General features: G+C 40.8%; 1 protein-coding gene across 1 annotated transcript in view; it reads right to left on the reverse strand.

The window, feature by feature from the left end:
- Positions 1–18,409, reverse strand: part of LOC110956356 (dynein, axonemal, heavy chain 7) — an 86,376-nt gene that overhangs the window by 1,535 nt on the left and 66,432 nt on the right. The window contains 11 exon segments of the mRNA XM_022201760.2: positions 2,661–2,764; positions 4,021–4,198; positions 6,598–6,750; positions 8,080–8,310; positions 10,254–10,391; positions 12,735–12,920; positions 13,710–13,871; positions 14,027–14,227; positions 14,354–14,515; positions 14,744–14,920; positions 15,082–15,174. Of these exon segments, the coding sequence (XP_022057452.2) occupies positions 2,661–2,764; positions 4,021–4,198; positions 6,598–6,750; positions 8,080–8,310; positions 10,254–10,391; positions 12,735–12,920; positions 13,710–13,871; positions 14,027–14,227; positions 14,354–14,515; positions 14,744–14,920; positions 15,082–15,174 (1,785 nt within the window).

Here is an 18,409-nt window from a genome sequence, read left to right on the forward strand (position 1 = left end):
AGGGACCGCAGCCGCCGTTGTTTTTTTCCCCTCACAAATAATAAACACATTTTTAATTAAGTTCCGCTCTTGTCAAAAACTGATTCTGTTAATAACTTGCCCTGAAATGTCTGAATATTTAAAAAGTCAGTCTTGTGCATTATTCATAGTCACTGAAAGCATTGTGAAGAAGAGAGAACAGAGAGGGGGAAAGAATAAAAAAACAAAGAGAGAAGGAAAACTTGATCAGTCGCCACTCTCAGCCACTGGCACTTGTTTCCATCACTCTGTCAGTCTACTTTCATACACCACATCAAGCTCTGTTAATTAATAAAAGGATGGGAAGCAAAGGAGACAGGCATCCTGCAGGCAGAATGTAAAATAGTGCTGAAGCTGCGGCTGTGTCGAGTCCAGAGAACAAGGAGCTGTGAACATCCTCCTGGGTGAAGCTGCAGCTACAGTACTGAGGTTGTTGTTCGCTTTCTTGTTGTATTGGTCTCTGGTTAGCAAGAGAAAAAAACAGCTACCTCATAGGGGTTTACATGCCAAATAACTATGGAATCTACCCCATTTTCATAATCTGCTATGAGGAAAGATATGATCTTCCCTCTTTTCTGACACCCAGTGGGATTCAGGGAGCGGAATCAATAAACCGCCTCCCCTCAAACTTTATGTAAGAATATGTTATGCAACAAGGTTTTTTTTGACTTGCCGCCTGCAGTGATTTTTGCTATACACTACAAATTTATCTTACACTAAGGCTTAATAGAGCCCACATTCAGGTGTCAAATCTTAAAGCAGGTCGTAGTAATAGTTAAGAAGTGTAAACCCATATTTTTCTCTGCTAAAGAATCAGTTCTGTGTTCAAAACTGTGATTCGAAATGCACCAATTCCAATTTTGGATCCACTAAGTCCAAAGCTACGCTCATCGGTCATTATGAGTGCTAACCTTTCATCCTGCATCTTGTTTTATTCAGAGCACTCTACGCTATTCTGGTACTCCATCATTTGATGAAACAATACTTGTAGATTTTTTTTAATTTAGCCTTTTTATTAGGGAAGAATATTGCGTATGATGAAACTGTTGGGTTTTTACACGTGTCTAATCATTAAGGTTGGCAGTAGAGATACGTTCTTTTACCTGTGTAGAGGAGGTTGTCTGGAAATGACAGTATTAGAACCACGATGGTGGGATATTGTATGACTTAGAACCCCACAAACATGGGGCCTCTAATTGCATCTTTGCCTCAGGCCCTCCAGTGCATAGAATCAGAATTTGCTGCAAGCTCGAAGCACAATTAATTTGGCACACAGAGAAACAATTTGTATCATCAGAATGAGTTAGTTCTGCTGTGTATTTTGACATGCAGTAGGCACACAATATAAAACGATAGATTAGAAAATGACTTCGTGACTTATTGAACTAAGAAGCAGGACTGTGGAGATGGCTGAAGAAATGAATAAAGATCTGACTTTACAGAGCACTGATCTGCCTTCATAATGTTATTACTTTAGAACGCCAAAATATGCAAGTACAATTACAAAAATCCAGCCGTGCTCTTTCTTGCAATGAGGCGATAACATGCAGCAATTGCATGGCAAATATTTGAACATAACGAGGTATTAACATCCTATGCAGTGATGTTCAAAAGCAATTCAAACTAGAGTAATGGTTGTGGAACGGACAGAGTTGTATGCAGGCTGTCACAATGATTAAATCAGATGTAAATTCAATATCATTTATTTTAGCACCAACACTCTGTCTGACAGGTAAGCAGCTAACATTGCTGGAAAGGTCAAGTCGTGTACTTTCATTTGATATGCACGACACCTCCCTGCAAGTGATACGTCGACAAGAATTCAACCGAGAAGAGGGGATGTGAATTTGGATGTGCGTGAGTCAGGCTCCAAGGCTTTAATCCACTCACACTGTATCGCAGTCTTTATCATTTAAATACGGTGACAGCAGTGCACATTTTCAGACAGCCTCTCCTGGTAGGTATTCATAGTGCTGCACTTTGTTGTACTGTACAGACTGTACTGTTTTCAGAGCTTAGGGTGATAGCTCCAGCCGACGCCATCTTGGCAGTGCCTGATTCTGGGCCTTAAGGCCAATTCATGCTTTCCATGGATGTGAATTTTGTCATCCATCCCAGCCTGCAAGTATCAACGAGGGTCCGCATGGACTGTTACTGTGTAGCCCAAAATTTGTGACTTTTTTTTAATCAAATTAGGACTCTGTGCACGACAGGCATGCTGACTGAACGTGACAAGAAAACAAGTGGTGATTGGTCTGAGAAGAGACTGAATGAGGATGATCTCAGCCATCCACACCTCTAAAATTCATCATTAACAGAGTTGTAATTGAAGTAGTTGATGCTGACTTTGTTTGTACATGCTTTCTATAGATGGAGTCCAAACACTGTAGGAAGTGCTATGTTTACAGACTGTACCTGGCACACCTCAGGAACCATCACTGATGTGGCAGTACAGTGTAATGTGTAACCAGCTGCTGTGTTTTTTTGTGTTTGGTATGACAGGAAAAGCAACAGGACACGTGGCAGACTGGCACCGCCTTTTGTCGTATGAACAACACTGTTTTTAAGGCTGCTTCTGAGAAAATTAAATATTCTAATGATTTTAAGCATTGTGTGTACAGTGTCAGTGTTGTGCTCCTCACCACAGGCATAGGATCATGCAGCACTTTGGGGTAGGACTCGGCGAGACGTTTGGTCTTTCTGTCCCAGCGGGCCCCATCAAGGAACAGACCTCTGATGTAAACACCTGACACAAACGACACGCATTTCAGAGGTATCCGTGACAGGTTACTCATTATTACCTCCGCCAAGGAGGTTATGTGACACCCAGCGTTTGTGTGCCCGTCTGTCCGTCTGTCTGTCTGTTAGCAAGATAACTCAAAAACGGCAGGGCAGATTCACATGAAATTTTGAGGGGATGTAGACTATGGTAAGAGGAAGAGCTGATTTCATTTTGGTGGCAATCCGGAAAGGATCCTGGATTCTGGATCACTTTGAATTTTTTAGTATGTTTTAGTATGTGGGCCAAAATAGGACAAAAACATCATAGGTTAGTATGTCGTCCAACAAATTGGAACAAGGTGTCCAGATAGCTCAACTGCTTAAGAAGGTGATTCGTAAACAGAACTGTGTCAGAGACGCAGGTTCAATTCCAGCTCATGATCCTTTACTGCATGGGTTTCCTGTTTTCCTCTCTATCCTTGGCGGAGGTCTGCACTCTCTGAGTGCTTTTCTAGTTCTGATATTAAAATCACCTACCACCTTCTTCAAACAGTACATAACCTGCACGTACGGGGACCTGCGACAACAACACATGTAGATGGTGAATGTTCCAGCAAAGAGGACATTTCATGAATCAAGCTGAACTGACCTCTGTGCCGTAACACTCTTTTTGTACATGTGAGCTCCTCCACTAATACGGTGGGAAAAAGGGCACACTATAGAGATAACTGACTGTTGGCACCCTGTCAGTGTCACACACCCAAATGCACAAACACACCTTCAGATTTGTAGCTTAGCTGTATAGGCTGTGTTAGGGTGATGGGGGCCCAGCTGGGGACTGATTGAGGGTGAGGCTTTATGTGAGACTTTGACTGAGAATCTCACAGCACAGCTAAAGGCACAGCGAGGGGTTGATGTAGGCCTGCATGTTGATGAGAGGCAGGGAGGCTTTTCTTTAACTTACTTTCTCACTTTATACTTTGCCTCTCTGATATTCAGTCAGCCTTATGTCAGTTTTCATCTGTTTGTTTCTTCTCTTGCACCCACGGCTTATGTTCCTCTCATTTCACTTTCTGCTTTGAAACCTCACTTTGCATTCCCCTTTTACATCTTTTTGATTCATTCCCGTCTACAAGTGCTCTCCATCTTCCCGATGTCTTATCTCTGCTTTTATTACATGAGAACCTTTCAGAAGCTGTCTTAATATCCTGCTTTAACTAGTAACCTACAACCACCCTCTCTCTTCCAGTGTACGCTCCTCTCCCCCCGGCAGCATCCTACCATCCTCTGGAGGCCGTTTGTATTGTCTCTCATCCAGGACCTCAAAGTCGAAGCCGAGCAGGTCAATTGGGATGGTGTGTTTCCTGGCATAGTTCTGCTGGCTGCCTGTGAGGAAAGCCTGAGTGAAGAAGAATCCTGATATCCAGAATACAGCAGGTGTACCCTCATCGTACCAGTCCTGAACACAGAGAGAAGAGAATGACATGTAGGAATAAAACACAGTGGACCCTCTGGCTTTCACATGTGCTGACAAGGCTGAGTTTTGGCTACCCATAATAATCAAAAGAAAATTCACAGATTTCTGTCAAATAAAATATCATACAGTCTTTGCTTTTACTGTACATGGACTGATCATGCTTATTGCCATGCATAGTCTGCTCCTATAGGCCAATTCTGTGTCAGAAAAGCCATGATATATATTTCAAACTGCACAACAAAGACATAAAATCAGGCATGACAGGGGCACAAGAACAGTACAATATGATATTGTACAATTATTGTGTCAGAATAGAATTCTTCACTTGATCCCCTGTGATATCCGAGTATGTATGATGGATCAGCTGCCAGACCACACAGCCATTCACTGAACCATATACCAGTAGCATGGCTATAAACAAATATGTTTACGAATTACCAATTTGGATAATCACTCTCTTGGCTTCCCAGAAGGCTGGCATTTTTTGGAAAAGAGCTGTGTTGCCCTGGACCTCAGCGAGCAAACAACAGGACAAACAGATTTATATTCATAGATGTTGGCAATGAGTTAATCACTTCTCTCCAGGAGGACTTGACTCCCGGTCACCAACACAGCATGTGGACTAAAGTAGCCAGTAATCTATAGCCATGCCAGCTAGAGTTCTTTTAGAAAGTATGGAGGGAATAATGTGAACGTTTGTCAAGGTTACATACATGCACAGGTTATGATGACTTTTATATTAAGGTATGAGGGCTCATAAAGCCACACCTAATAAATGTTATTTACAGTTAGACCCTCCTTTTTTCCCATCTGTAAGCCAGTCAAACAGATCAAGTCTAGCTTAGCATAAACACTGGAAGGAGGAGGTAAAAATGACTGGTAACAAATTCAAACATGTCATTGTACTTTGTGTTAGTCCATATACTGCAATATTTTATTAATGAAAGCTATCCTCATGTAAAGGTAGACTAAAAACATCTTTTGAGGTATTGAGGGCACAGTTATAAAACTGATGTTTTTGTCCTCAATTGTTTTTACAACAGGAATCAATAATTTTTGCTCCTAATGGCCTAATATTCTGTTAAAAAGTATATTACCTCACATAAGAAACTCGTGACTCCTCAGTTCCCCCTGTGGGGAGTCATGGGTGGACATTTCAGTTGGATAACTTTCTCTCTCTCTCTCTCTCTCTCACACACACACACACACACACACACACACACACACACACACACACACACACACACACACACACACACACACACACACACACGCAGAGCATTCTTTTCACTCTACTGAGTACAGATGAACAGGAGGAATATTTCTGCTGTGGGAACTGACTGAGCTGTCAGATGAAGCAGCTCACTTTACAGACTCACATGGTAGGTCATGCGGCTGCCCGTACATTCTGTGCCAACTCTGCCCATGACTGAGAAGCACAATACAGTATGTTCCCTTACCTCCAGTGATTTGCCACAGTGAAATGAACTGTTGTGTTACTAATGTATGAAACAGCTTAAGGCTTGTACACTGCACCCATACAGCTCACTATTTATAGTAGGCACAGTGTACAAATACATAGCTTTTTCATTTGTCACTCTGAGATGACAAACAAGCCAACATCCATCCATTCTCTATACACCGATTTATCCTCACTGGGGTCGCGGGGGTGCTGGAGCCTATCCCAGCTGACTCGGGCGAAGGCAGGGGACACCCCGGACAGGTCGCCAGTCTGTCACAGGGCTACATATACAGACAAACAATCACTCTCACATTCACACCTACGGACAATTTAGAGTAACCAATTAACCTCAGCATATTTTTGGACTGTGGGAGGAAGCCGGAGTGCCCGGAGAAAACCCACACATGCACAGGGAGAACATGCAAACTCCATGCAGAAAGAACCGGGGATCTTCTTGCTGCAAGCTGAAAATGCTAACCACTACGTCACTGTGCAGCTCCATTTAATGTTTGTTTTTTTCCCCATACTCATCTTCTGGTAAGGTAAGGCTAAATCTGTTTGAGCTGATCACATAACAGATTTCTAATGTTTAATCAGTCTTGTTGTGTTCTTTTCTTTTCACTTACATGCTGACTGTTGATTCGCCTGTCACTGGCAGTGACCGTGGCAATATGTATGCACTAATCTCTGCTTAAGTAGTGATTAAGAGATTAAGGTCTATCTTTTATTGAGCAAAGGTAGGAAATACATCATGAACACCTTTGGACTGTCTTTTGTTGCTTCTTTTTCCTGTGTTCCTTTCAGTTGTACTTGTTCCCCACTGCCTACTTCTTTGAGGTTGTTTGTTTCAAACAGCATACTTAATAGATATGAATAATCTAAATTACTTGTTAGAATTTGATTTTGAGCGTTCAGACACCTGTAAGAACTTGAGTCGTTCTAGGAAGTCATTGACGTAGCTTCCCAGTGGCTTGAGGCTGGGGTAGGACTTCTTCATCCACATGGCTGGAATGCGACCTGTCAGGATGCTGCTGACCACCTCCTCCAGCTCTGCAGACATCACTACCAGGCCCTGCACACCAAATCACACACACGGGTACATACAAATTTACAGGCATATTACACCACAAACACATGTTTAGCATTTTCACAACTTGAAAATGTGAGGCTGTTCTGACGCTGAATTGAATATGAGAGAAATTTATACTGGAAAAAAAGAACTCTCTCTGGAGATACCAGGTGACAGACAGCCACATAATAGGAACTCTTATTGCTCTGTAGGGGGCCTTTGATACCAGCATGAATGATGATGTGCTCATTCCCCTTCCTGACTCTTTCATGCTCTCTCCCATCCACTCTCATGAGAATGGTACATCTCCAAAGGAGAGGAAATGTGTTTGGTTATTAAATAGTATAAAGAGAAGCATGTGAGTGTTCACGCATGTTTTTTTAATGTTTTGAAAGTGGTGTAATTGAGCGCGCAATGTTACACATATTCACATACACATATTCAGACGACTTTCTGTTGGGTCTTTAAACGAACAAACCCTGAACTAAATCACTGAAGTATTATCAATTTCATGTAAACTAATTATGGTCTTTTTTATGACAGACAATTTTAGAAGCTCGAGAGTTTTGGAAAAACAGCCAGTATTCATTTTGCCTGAGGATGTTATGGTCTAAGTAACTACTCTCAAATTTCCAAGTCTGTTGGTGGCAATTTGAGGAAATAAACATATTATATTAAAACTTTAAAATATATTTGAGTGCTTAATTGTTACAGAGTAGTGGCAGTTACCGGCAGCTACTTAAACTCCGCTATAGATAAGGGACCCTTTCTCTTAGTTTTCCTATCCATCTATTTATCTAGAGTATGATCTAACAAGCATCTGTGTGTCTCTGTGTCTGAACAGTAACACACTGATTTTTTCTTTCACTTTCACAATCACTGTTTCTTTGTTAAACTAATAGAAAATGTGTGTTAGATTATTGCATTTGGAGTATTCTGCTGAATGCTTACAGTATCTGATTTTGCAGGATGTATTACCAGCATTTCCTCAGTAATCATTCAGCAGAGGTGTGCCTCTACTGATGAATTATTGCTTTCATTGAGCAGGAGTGTAAAATCGATGATTATTCATCATTTGGCCGTATTGTTTATCTAAAACAAACAAATTTAGTGTAATTATAGTGCATTTTGCCGAATACCCTGCTACAAGTTTTCACACAATAAAGCTCCCTGAGAACTCGGTCAGGGTTGAGTTTAAAGACTTAATAGCCAGCATTTACTGTTTTACATTTCTCTTGTGGACCAAAAGAATCAATGGCATAAAATTTCCCTTGGTGGAAATGCGATACTGTAAATACACCCCCTTCCTTTCCACCAGCTTGATGTATGTACCTTTATGGCCTTCTGAATGTTGATGCAGGAGTCTCGGATGGTGCGGAGCAGGTTGTTGAAACGGCCCATCTCCTGCACCAGCACCGTGTTCATGCTCTGATTGTAGCTGGTAGGAAAGCTTCTCATTGCTGCCTCCAAGTCAAAGTCTCCAGGCAGCTTGCTCAGGATGTCAGCTGCCACATCAAAGACCATGTCATCTGAGGATTTGGCATCTCCGCCTGAAGAGCGGCACTGATCAGAGACACAGAGTGAAAGACGACTGATGAGAAGGGGAGAGAGGACATGGGGTTTGGATTGATTGACGGCTCATCGTTTTATGGGAAAATTATCTTTTGCTGTCTTTGACTTGTCAAATTATACATTCCCTTTAAAAGAACTCTTTTGCATTGGTGCTATTTTGATCCTGAAAAGACCCTGATGTTAAGAGAGTTTGACTTCTGACTTGACTTTGCTTATATTTCATCATCTTTGTGCCAGACTCATTTAGAAGTAAGCATCTGAAAGGGCACAGAATGACACAGAATATCAAAGTTTTATCACTTATCTCTTAATTTCACCTTCCCTTTTTTAATTTGTACTGTAGAGATTTCTCAGACTAGCCTATAGCTACTTGTATCCCTCTGTACACAGAGGAATTCTAGCAAGTATAATCTTAGGATCCCATCATACAGCATGAGATGAAAGGCTTCACTGCATTTTCCCCCTGATTTCTCCCACACAGTAATTCAACACACTGTTATCAACTATTCCAATCATCATTCATGCTGATAATTATTCACTCTAATCTGTGATTCTTCTGCTTTTCTCTCAGTCCAACTTGCACCATTTACCTATATGATGCTTAGTCACTAGCCAGCGGTAATGGATAATCATTGGCTGATGGCACTGGGGTTACAGTAGGAGAATGATAAATAGCTACTTCATTCCATTTGAAGTGTCTCCCTGTTTATCGATCATTGAGACTGATGAGACCGTATTAGATGCTAATGAAGTCCACACATGACTGAAGCCATTATTAATCTTATTAAATGGAATTTATCTGAATAAATGCCAGACTCCACGGAGCTCTAATTTTAACTTGAAATCTAGAAGTGCCGATGCGTGTTGAGATAATTTTCTGTCTGTTTGTAGCAACTCAGGTCTGATGCTGTCGGAAATAAACTTACTGTATATACGGAGCCGAAAGACTCACTCTTATCCAGTGTAGTTAGGACTTCAGACAATTGAAACTTTTAGCATAGTAAAACATTTTCGAAGGGAGAGACGGTGCTTTTCATCTTAAAATAAATAAATGGATGCACAAATAAATAAATATCCTTCTACACTTTGCAGGAGAAGCCTTACTTCTTTCATCTTCAAGTACATCTTGATGTGAAATCCCTTGGATTTGTTTTTGCAGCAAACACTGACTGAAGTGAGGAAGTGCTAGGATGTAATCCACAACAGGTTAACCTCGTCTAACTCTGCAGAGCTGAGATATAATGATGTGCGATCACATAGCTGCACCAAAGTCCCTGTGAGACACACTGTGTCTCTGCAGTGTCCAAAATAAGAAAACCTAGTAAGAGGGATTTGTGTTTTTTGAGAAGTCTCACTACAAAAAGCTGAAATATTTAGATTTTTTTCTCTTTAATTAATGTAGTATTTTAATGGAGAGTGATAAAACATTTAGGGCTGGAGAGGATCACCATAAAAGACAGCAATGATTCAGTGTGTGTTTGTGTGAGAAATTGGTTCACTGTCTATTTAAATGTGCTTTCATGCATGTACTCCAGTCTATTTATTTTGTGTGTATTTACATGTCAAGCATTTGCTGGGTCAGAGTGTGATGCATGCTGTCTACAATTTGAAAATCTACCAACTGAGTGAAGGGGGATTCCAACTGAGCATCTGGGATGTTGGCCAAGAGGGGGCGCATTGGTTTGGGAAGCGCTTCGGGGCTGCTGGCTCTGAAAGTCTTGTTTTTTGTTTCACATTTGCCCACACCAGGCCACAGTGGCGTTTCATGACTGATATTTTTCGACCACGTTAAGGTCACAAAAGTTGAAAAAAATCTTTACAATGGACTGAATACTTCAGGTGTACTGTATATGCATGTTTGCATTTGTTCATAGTACCTGACGAAGAGTTAATCACTATAATGCCAGCTTTATAATTGGTCAAGATTGATTTACCTGTGTGAGCAAGATGCTGTTAAACAGCAGTTGTGTCTCAGCTTGGTCCTTGGTGATATCCGCATTGGCGTTCATACCAAAAATTTCTGGCGATGGGTTGAGCGGCAGTGACTTGGTGTATTCTATGTAGCTGTTGTACTGAAACAGGAATGCAGAAAACAGAGCGAGAGGAGTGGAGTGAAGCAAGAGGACAATTTTTAATGTAACATCAGGAAACATCTCAAGTAATAACACTCATTGAAAAACAAGTCGGCTCCTTAGATTGCTGACATTTATTTTAATGACTATGTAAATGTGACTTCATGAATAAAAGATGTGGTTGGAGGGGGGTGCAGCACGGGAGAACAAAATGCCAAAGAAAACGGTGCATGCCATAGATTGTACTTGTGTTAACAAATATATCAACCCTCACTGACGGCGGTCACCTGCTGTGCCTTGTTACACACATTTTATCTCCTAATGACTTTTTAAAGGTAGCTCAACAACAGTGCAAAAGAACTATGAGTCCTGTAATATGCTTAGTTTAAAAACTAGTGAGTGACTTTAACTTTTGTTGAGTTTTTAAGGCAATGATACCGCCAGCAGCGTTTTGTAATGGATCAGTCTGTGGTCACGAACTGTTTATACTGTGCAGTTACAACTGAAGAAAAGCGACATTGTTGGAGGATATTTAAATATGACAAATGATTCATATTTGAATCACATTTTGCCTAACATGGCTAAACTACAGGAGCTGAAAACAAGTGTGCTATTATTTCTTAATGCCATTTTCTCACCATTCCAGGTTAGTTTATCTTGCTATCTTAAGATAACAAAGCGACCTACAAGGAGGCTACAAGAAGCTTCCTTCCTTTCAGTAAGACATGAGCTCTCCTATGAAGCTGTTGCAAAATTTGAGGTGTTTTCTGTACTTACAGTATGCTATATTTGCCATGCATTTCTGTTTTTTCTGTAACTTCGTCATCATGGATCACGTGCAAAATTAGGCTATTTAATAATTTATGATTCATGCATGAGGGTGAGTCATCATAAATTCACTTTAATGAAGTTACTGCCATGCATGCTATTCTTGCCAAGGGGCTTGGTTTTCCTTTTTTCCTTTGTAAAACAGAAAATCAAATAGCTGACCTATTTATGAACCGTAGCACTCAGGAATACAAAGGCGTACTTCTTCCACACAGGAGGGTGGATTAGTAAAATAGTCTTTTTCTTTCTTTATAAAGTTACTAACTGGTATTACTGAAATAAGAGTCTCTCTCTCTCTCTCCTAACCCTAAACTGTTTTCTCATTATTATTGATATTGTTATTATTAGAAATAATAATAAATAAAAGCTAAATCAAGTGCTTTATAATTGTACCTGTCATTTCTGATCACAAACATTAACAAAAAAAAGAGCTCCTTTGTTTGCAAACTGCCTGCCAGCACGCATAGATGGCATCTTGACAAGTGCAGCAACTGATTTTGGCTGAAAATGTCAGATTTAGGAGGAGCATTATTGATCAACACATCAGACTGTACTTCAGTCGAGGTCTAACACAGGCACAAATTACAGAAATGTTGCCGTTAAAGATAACATTTAGATCAGTCCTTATCATTTGTGGAGAAGACAAGCCCAGCTGCAACTTCACAGGTGAGTGCACTTCAGTGATCCTGCTGAGACTGTTGACAGTAATGACAGCAATTCTGAAGGCTGAAATCAGGTGTGATCAAATGAACCAGACACTCAATTTCAAGTTCTCCATAATTATCCCGTGATCCTGAGAAAAGTTGTCTTCTCGTGATAAATGATCTCGTTACCTCAAGAAATCAGCTTTTAGTTTTCTCAAGATAATTAGATACTTTCGACCATTATCGCCAGAAAACAAGCTTTGTTTTCTCAAGATAATGAAATAATTAACTAAAATAATCTTGAGACAACGGCACTAAAAAAAAGAAATTGCATCAAAGCACAGCTCTGACAAAAAAAAAGTCACCAATACATGTGGTCAACTCTATAACCTAGCCAGAGTATGCACAGTGCAAGGAAATACCTCATTTAGCTGACTGAGATACTGGATAGCGTAGTATCATCAAAGAAAACAAACATTTACTTATCAGTCATTTGTGATGGTAGCAAAACAAACATGTAACACCTACATTTCATAGATGATACGTTTAAAAGAGCTACTAAACAGTAAACAGCCCTTCCTCGCAGTGCATCTGCAGCCTGCTAAGTGTGACTGAATGACTGAGTGCCAAGTCAGTTTAGGGAGGCTTTGCATCTAAAACAGACTTTGCTGCAATCCATGTGAAATGCTGTACAAAATATATCTGGTAATAACATATGGCATTGCCTGATCTTTGTAAATCCTATGCTTATACTGTGCTTACAGCCAAATCTGAAGTCGTGATTTATTTAAAAAATCTTACGAATGCTAATATCTGTGTTTGGATGTTTGCAGTAACTTGTAGCGATTCTGTGACTTCTTGTGTTTCTTACGTCTCCTTCAGCGGGTGCGTAGTACAGCCCACTGGGGTCAAACTTATAGTCAGGGTCCCCGGTGATCTTTGAGGTGTAAAAGGTGGAGAGGATCGTGCGCAGGGTTCGTCTGTCCCAGTCATCCGTCACACGCCCTCCATAGTTACACTCACCAGTCATGTAGCGGAGAGCATCAAATGGTATTTCCTGTAGGCAACAAGGAATCACACTTTATGAGAATCTATCATAGATGAGTGAAAACCAGTGCTGAATTTCGAAGTATTGTTTTGTTCATTGTTGTTTTGTGTGTACTGTGACCGAAACGGACTGAAATTCAGCGTAGGACATGCACTTGCAAAGGAGGCTGTTGTAACAGAACGGGGCCATGGAAGGGTGAGGTTGTGGCCATGTGGCATTTTCTAGTGGAGGATTTCACTTACAAATTCACGGAGCAACACTTGGTTACATGCTGAAAATGTCACCGCATTCAAAAAAGATATCCTCAGTAGTTTATTTCTATCACTTTTTTCTCAGCTACAGCAGAGGAACTAGGAATGGTGGTGGGTGGGAGTGCTGTTTGTGGAGAAATGTCAAGAGGGTTTTTGAATATGACTTATGAAGGCGAATACTTGAGCGAAGCAGAACCCACTTGCAAAAGTCAGGGTTTCTAGTATGGGCTTAGACGCTAAATACTGCATATACATAGAATGTGAATCTGCATATGAAAGTTGAGTTTTAGTATGTGCCAGAGAGACTAACACCAATAATAAGAGTGCATAAAGAGTATGAATGAAATAACAAAGCTGTATTACTATACACGAGACTGTAGCCCATACTGTATGGAATTTGGCAGTTTGTTAAATCTGATAGTGTGTTCTCATAACTGATTTTAACTGAATTACAAAAACTGGTAGAAAATTGCAGGAAAACAATGCTTTACCTAATTCAGTTATAACACAACCATCAAAACAAAAAAATAACTTCTAAAACAACTACCTGGTACTGCTCCAGGAACATGTGTAGCTGCTGCACAGAAATTCGGAGGTCGGTTTCATTGAACTCATATGGAATGTTCCAGCCTAAAGGTCCAAACTTCCTTCTCTCTTGGGTCAGGGCGTGGAAGAAACACAGGCCATACAGTAGTTTCTTGAACACGGCCTGATAGGTGGATACGCACAGATGGTGTGAGATGAACAGTGATGGTTGTTTAGTATTTCAACAGCTAAAGCAAACACACTCTGAATGCACCCACTGATTTAGGCATGATAGATATGCACAGCTTGATACAAGCACAGGCATGCATGCACACTGACCGGCTTGCTACAACTGTCAAAAAACTCTGGGTCAGAGATGGGGTCCATCAAGAAGGAGCGCGCAATGTTGGAGCGAAGGCCCTTGGGAGCCTCGTTGGTCATCTTTACCCCATTCTGGAGCACCGCCACGGGGAAAGTGGGAGATGGGTAGCTTGTTAGCCACAATCTAAAGTCTGGGTGGGTGGTATCTGGGCTCAGGCCCTGCACACAGACACAAGAAACCACTAAACACAACTAGAAGATGGAAGAAGTGTAGCAGTACTGTTCCCACAAGGTTCAGCAGCAGTTTGTAGAAAGCATGCATCTGTGTTGTGTGTATGTTCTGACCTCACAAACTCTCTCCAATGTCGACATCCATGAGGTGGCCAAGTGGCAGTTCTGAAGAACCACCCAAGTGCCATCTGTAATGCCTGTCTGAATCATACGCATAGCAATAGGACCCTGGCCTTGGCCCAGAGAGAGGGAGGTCAGCTTGTTACCAGTAAAGCCCTGAGGGATAAGAACAGTAGTGCACACACACATGCACACACTCTCAATTATGTAGCTGGTTTTTGCCCTGGAAGGCACAAATTTAAAAAAAAAAAAAAAAATCAGTCCTTTTTAGATCTATGTGAGTGTGTAGCCTGGTAAATCTAGAGGATTCAATTTCCCCTTTCATTTTGAGTTAGTACACACAGCAGGCTTCAAAGCTGCTGAATTTTCCAGATGTCTCTGTACCTTTTCATCTCCAAATTTGAGCAAAGCAGCCATGGGGTCTGAGCCGGGGGAGAGGATGAAGACCAGGGGGGCACAGCAGTGGCTATCAACAAAGGCCTTGCTTAGGTTGAAGGGTGGTGCTTCAATGAAGGGACGGCCCAAACTGTCTGAAACAAATTCCTGCACCATGGGAATAATCTGTAAGATAAATATATGGATTGAATTTAGTGTGTGTGTGTGTGTGTGTGTGTGTGTGTGTGTGTGTGTGTGTGTGTGTGTGTGTGTGTGTGTGTGTGTGTGTGTGTGTGTTTATGTCAAAAAGCCCATGTATATTGATATAATTCCCCAGATTAACTCACCTTGTCCGGTCTGAGGCAACGAATCAAAAGCATCTTCTGAAATTGGCTCAGCTTCGCCTGCCATTTTTCAGGAAAGGGAGTCTGATGTGGGTTCTGCAAATATGCACAGCAAAACCCATTTAGAATTTTCCATATATAGGAATTACTCTCAACTCTTCAACTGATATGTGTATGCTGCTAAATAGTGCCACCATGATATAGCCTTTGCTGGAAAAATATACCACATATAAGCTGTTTTTTTTACCATCATCTGCTGCACAGACCTAAATAAGATGACAGGCCTAAAAAGCCAAGTAAATATTTTAAATCTGTTTGGAATAAGGGAGTACAAAACCATTTTTATTTATTAAGGAAAGAGATATGCCCCTTTCAACAAGGTTACCTTAAAGAAGCATGCAGCTAAATTAATTTTTGTTAACTTTTCTTGGACAGGCAAGATTAAGCAACCTAATTAAGCAAAAAGATGGATAATATGTGATGTGACTGGGGAGGGAATATCAGGAGAAAATTCAACATGTATGAAAAAGGAAAGGCTGAGGAAGGGGGATATGTGGAGGGACACAGCATTGGTAAAACAGAAAAAAAACCGGGTACTGGGTCACGGCAATATGTTTGATTAATTTGTGTAGCAGAGGAAGTGAGCAATGGCGGAGGGAACTTCTCAAATTATTTCCCCACGGCTGTTTGTCGAGAGACTTCTGGCTACGTGTGATGGCAGGTGCTCTGAGACAGATACACCTATTTAGGATCTCCTGGGGATTCTCTGTGTGAACAGGGGTGTGTTAGCGTGTGTGAGTCTGAGTGCCTGTGTGCTTGATTGAACAGCTGTTCTTGCATCAAGATTGAGTAAATGTGAATTCTACAACTGGAACAAAGTAGATTTAATCAGACAGAAGTGTTGCAGCTGATTCTGTTGATTATAAATCAAAGAGTGTATGTACGTGCATGTGACAGCAAAGAGACAAACATGTGCCGCACACATGCTTGTGTGCATGACGCATTGATTAAACAGCTGTTCTTGCATTTAGATAGCATAAATGTGACTAGCACAACAGGATCTGAATAGATTTAATTAAGTAAAACTTCGGTTTTACATTCTTTATGATTCAAAGATGGAAGGAGTGCCCATGTGCGTCGTTTACAGCCGACAGGCAAATTATTTTCCGCGCCAACTTTCTTACTTCCATATCCTTCCTTTCAGATAAAATATGAATTTCAAACTAATAAAATGTAAACAAAAAAGCAGAACAATATACAGCAAAACATGATAAAAAATGTGAATAAGATTTTTCTTTGTTTTTTCAAAGATTGTTACATAAACAGTCAGACAGTAGAATATTATTCTGGAAACAAAGAAATGCTCAAATCCATTTTCAAGCTATTTTAAGCTCCAAAATGATCATTTTCATATTTGAAGACATGCAGATTGCAGGCAGTATTAGAAACAGAGTTGCTTGGGAAAACTGTATCAATGTTGTGCGCTTTTACTGAGCTACGGAGTGGGTAAAGCTGGCCGGTTGTTCTTGTGCCAAAACGCACTTCACATCTTGCTAAATATTTTGCTGAGGTTTGCCTGTGTTCTCGTTCTTCACATACTGTCCATGCACAAGCCATCAAACCCTTTCGCTCATATTAACAAAAAATTTAGATCTGTTTCTTGTCCAGGTTTTACAAGCAAAAGCAGCCAAGGAACACGTTCTACTCTAATCTTAGTCTACATGACAAGCTGTCTGGGCTGCGGGTCACCACAAAGTCTGGTACACTGTTAGTGTCAATAACTATGATTAACACCAACATCAGTATGTTGCTATATGACTTATCAGGTGTATACTAAGTGGAGTATGCTACACTCTTCAATATGTTTTTTTGAAAATCTGGTGAATATCCTCTTATGGTCTGCTCTCTGTCAGTTCTGTGTGTGTGCTGAAAAATAATTCAGTTTTTGTACACAGCCCTGGCTTTGTAAACTGGAAACAAAATGGCTGGGACCAATCCACTCAACACCATTCCTGTGTATGTTTACGCTCGTGGACACAGGTAAGGAGAGCAGAAGGAGGGGACAGGGAACAGGGGGCAGAGCAGCAGAGCAATAGTCTGGCACATGCTATGTAAATTTGCTAAGTAGCTAAATACCAACAATCCCTCTCCAGAACTGCAAACTCCACCTTCAGATAATTATTTTACAAAGTCCTGCTGAAAGGACAAAAATCGTTATATACCTGAAAACACAGAGGTATTTCCTGTAAGAGTCACCCTCTTAGTCAGTTGTAATCTAACTGGACACACTTTGGATATTGACCTGCAAAAAGTGTGTGGCTGGTTAAACATTTTGAACTTCGAAGCAGAGTGATGAGGCGTCAAATCAAAGTCCATATTACTGGCACATACAGGATATGTTGGCAAAATCTCTCGTAGCAATCCTAAATATCTATTTATTCTGAAAAATCTGGTTGATTGGCACCCCCCAAATGGTGGTCTTTCAATAAAAAGCAATACAGTAACAAAGAAAATAAGCATTCAACATTATGCCTGAGCATTTGAAGCTGCAAAGTACACATGGCTGTTTTGTAAACACAGATTCAGGCAGCTAGAATTGAATATGTAACAGACCTAACGAATCTTAGGAGCTTCAGTAAAAAGCAGTTGGACTTCTCTTTCAGTTTCTTAAAGACTTTCCACCACTCACCCAAAAATCTTTCTCATGTCTAACTGACTGGCACATCTAAATAGTTAACTCCAATTCACCAGTCCCATCAATTTGTGCAGTGGGGCTTTCCCTATCATTTTTCTTCTTCACAATTTGATTTTGAACATGTAAAGCTGAAGTAATCTAATACTGGTATAACAACAACTTGCCACTGTGAAGCATAAAGTCCTTTAACAGGGTTTGAACATAGTCATATGTGAGCTGGTGTGCTTGAGTAGCAACAAGGAATGGAGGGGTAGGTAGAGATATTCTAGAGGACGCAACAGTGTATTGTTACATCTAGGCCATTTAAAGCTGCTGTCCGGAGTTTCCGTTAGTTTTCAATTTATGTATCATTTTTTAACAAAGCTTAAATGTGTTAGTCTAGTTCGATACTATAATATAAAGTTAGTATAACGCGATATGAAAATTTATTCCTGAGCTCCGCCTTCCTCTCATAGACCCCCATGTTATTCCAAAAAGCGCCGGTCGCTGCCGACCAATCAAGTTCGAGCTTCAGCTTTGTCATGCTGTCAATCAACGGTTACGCGCACAGCAAGCAAGCCCATGCAGAGGTGGGCGAGCTACGCACTACGCAACCGCGCGCACATTTGTTTTGCTTGTGGAGGAGAGAGCATCAGG

This window comes from Acanthochromis polyacanthus, chromosome 14 (genome assembly GCF_021347895.1).
Source record: "Acanthochromis polyacanthus isolate Apoly-LR-REF ecotype Palm Island chromosome 14, KAUST_Apoly_ChrSc, whole genome shotgun sequence".
In the NCBI taxonomy this organism is placed as follows: Eukaryota; Metazoa; Chordata; class Actinopteri; family Pomacentridae; genus Acanthochromis; species Acanthochromis polyacanthus.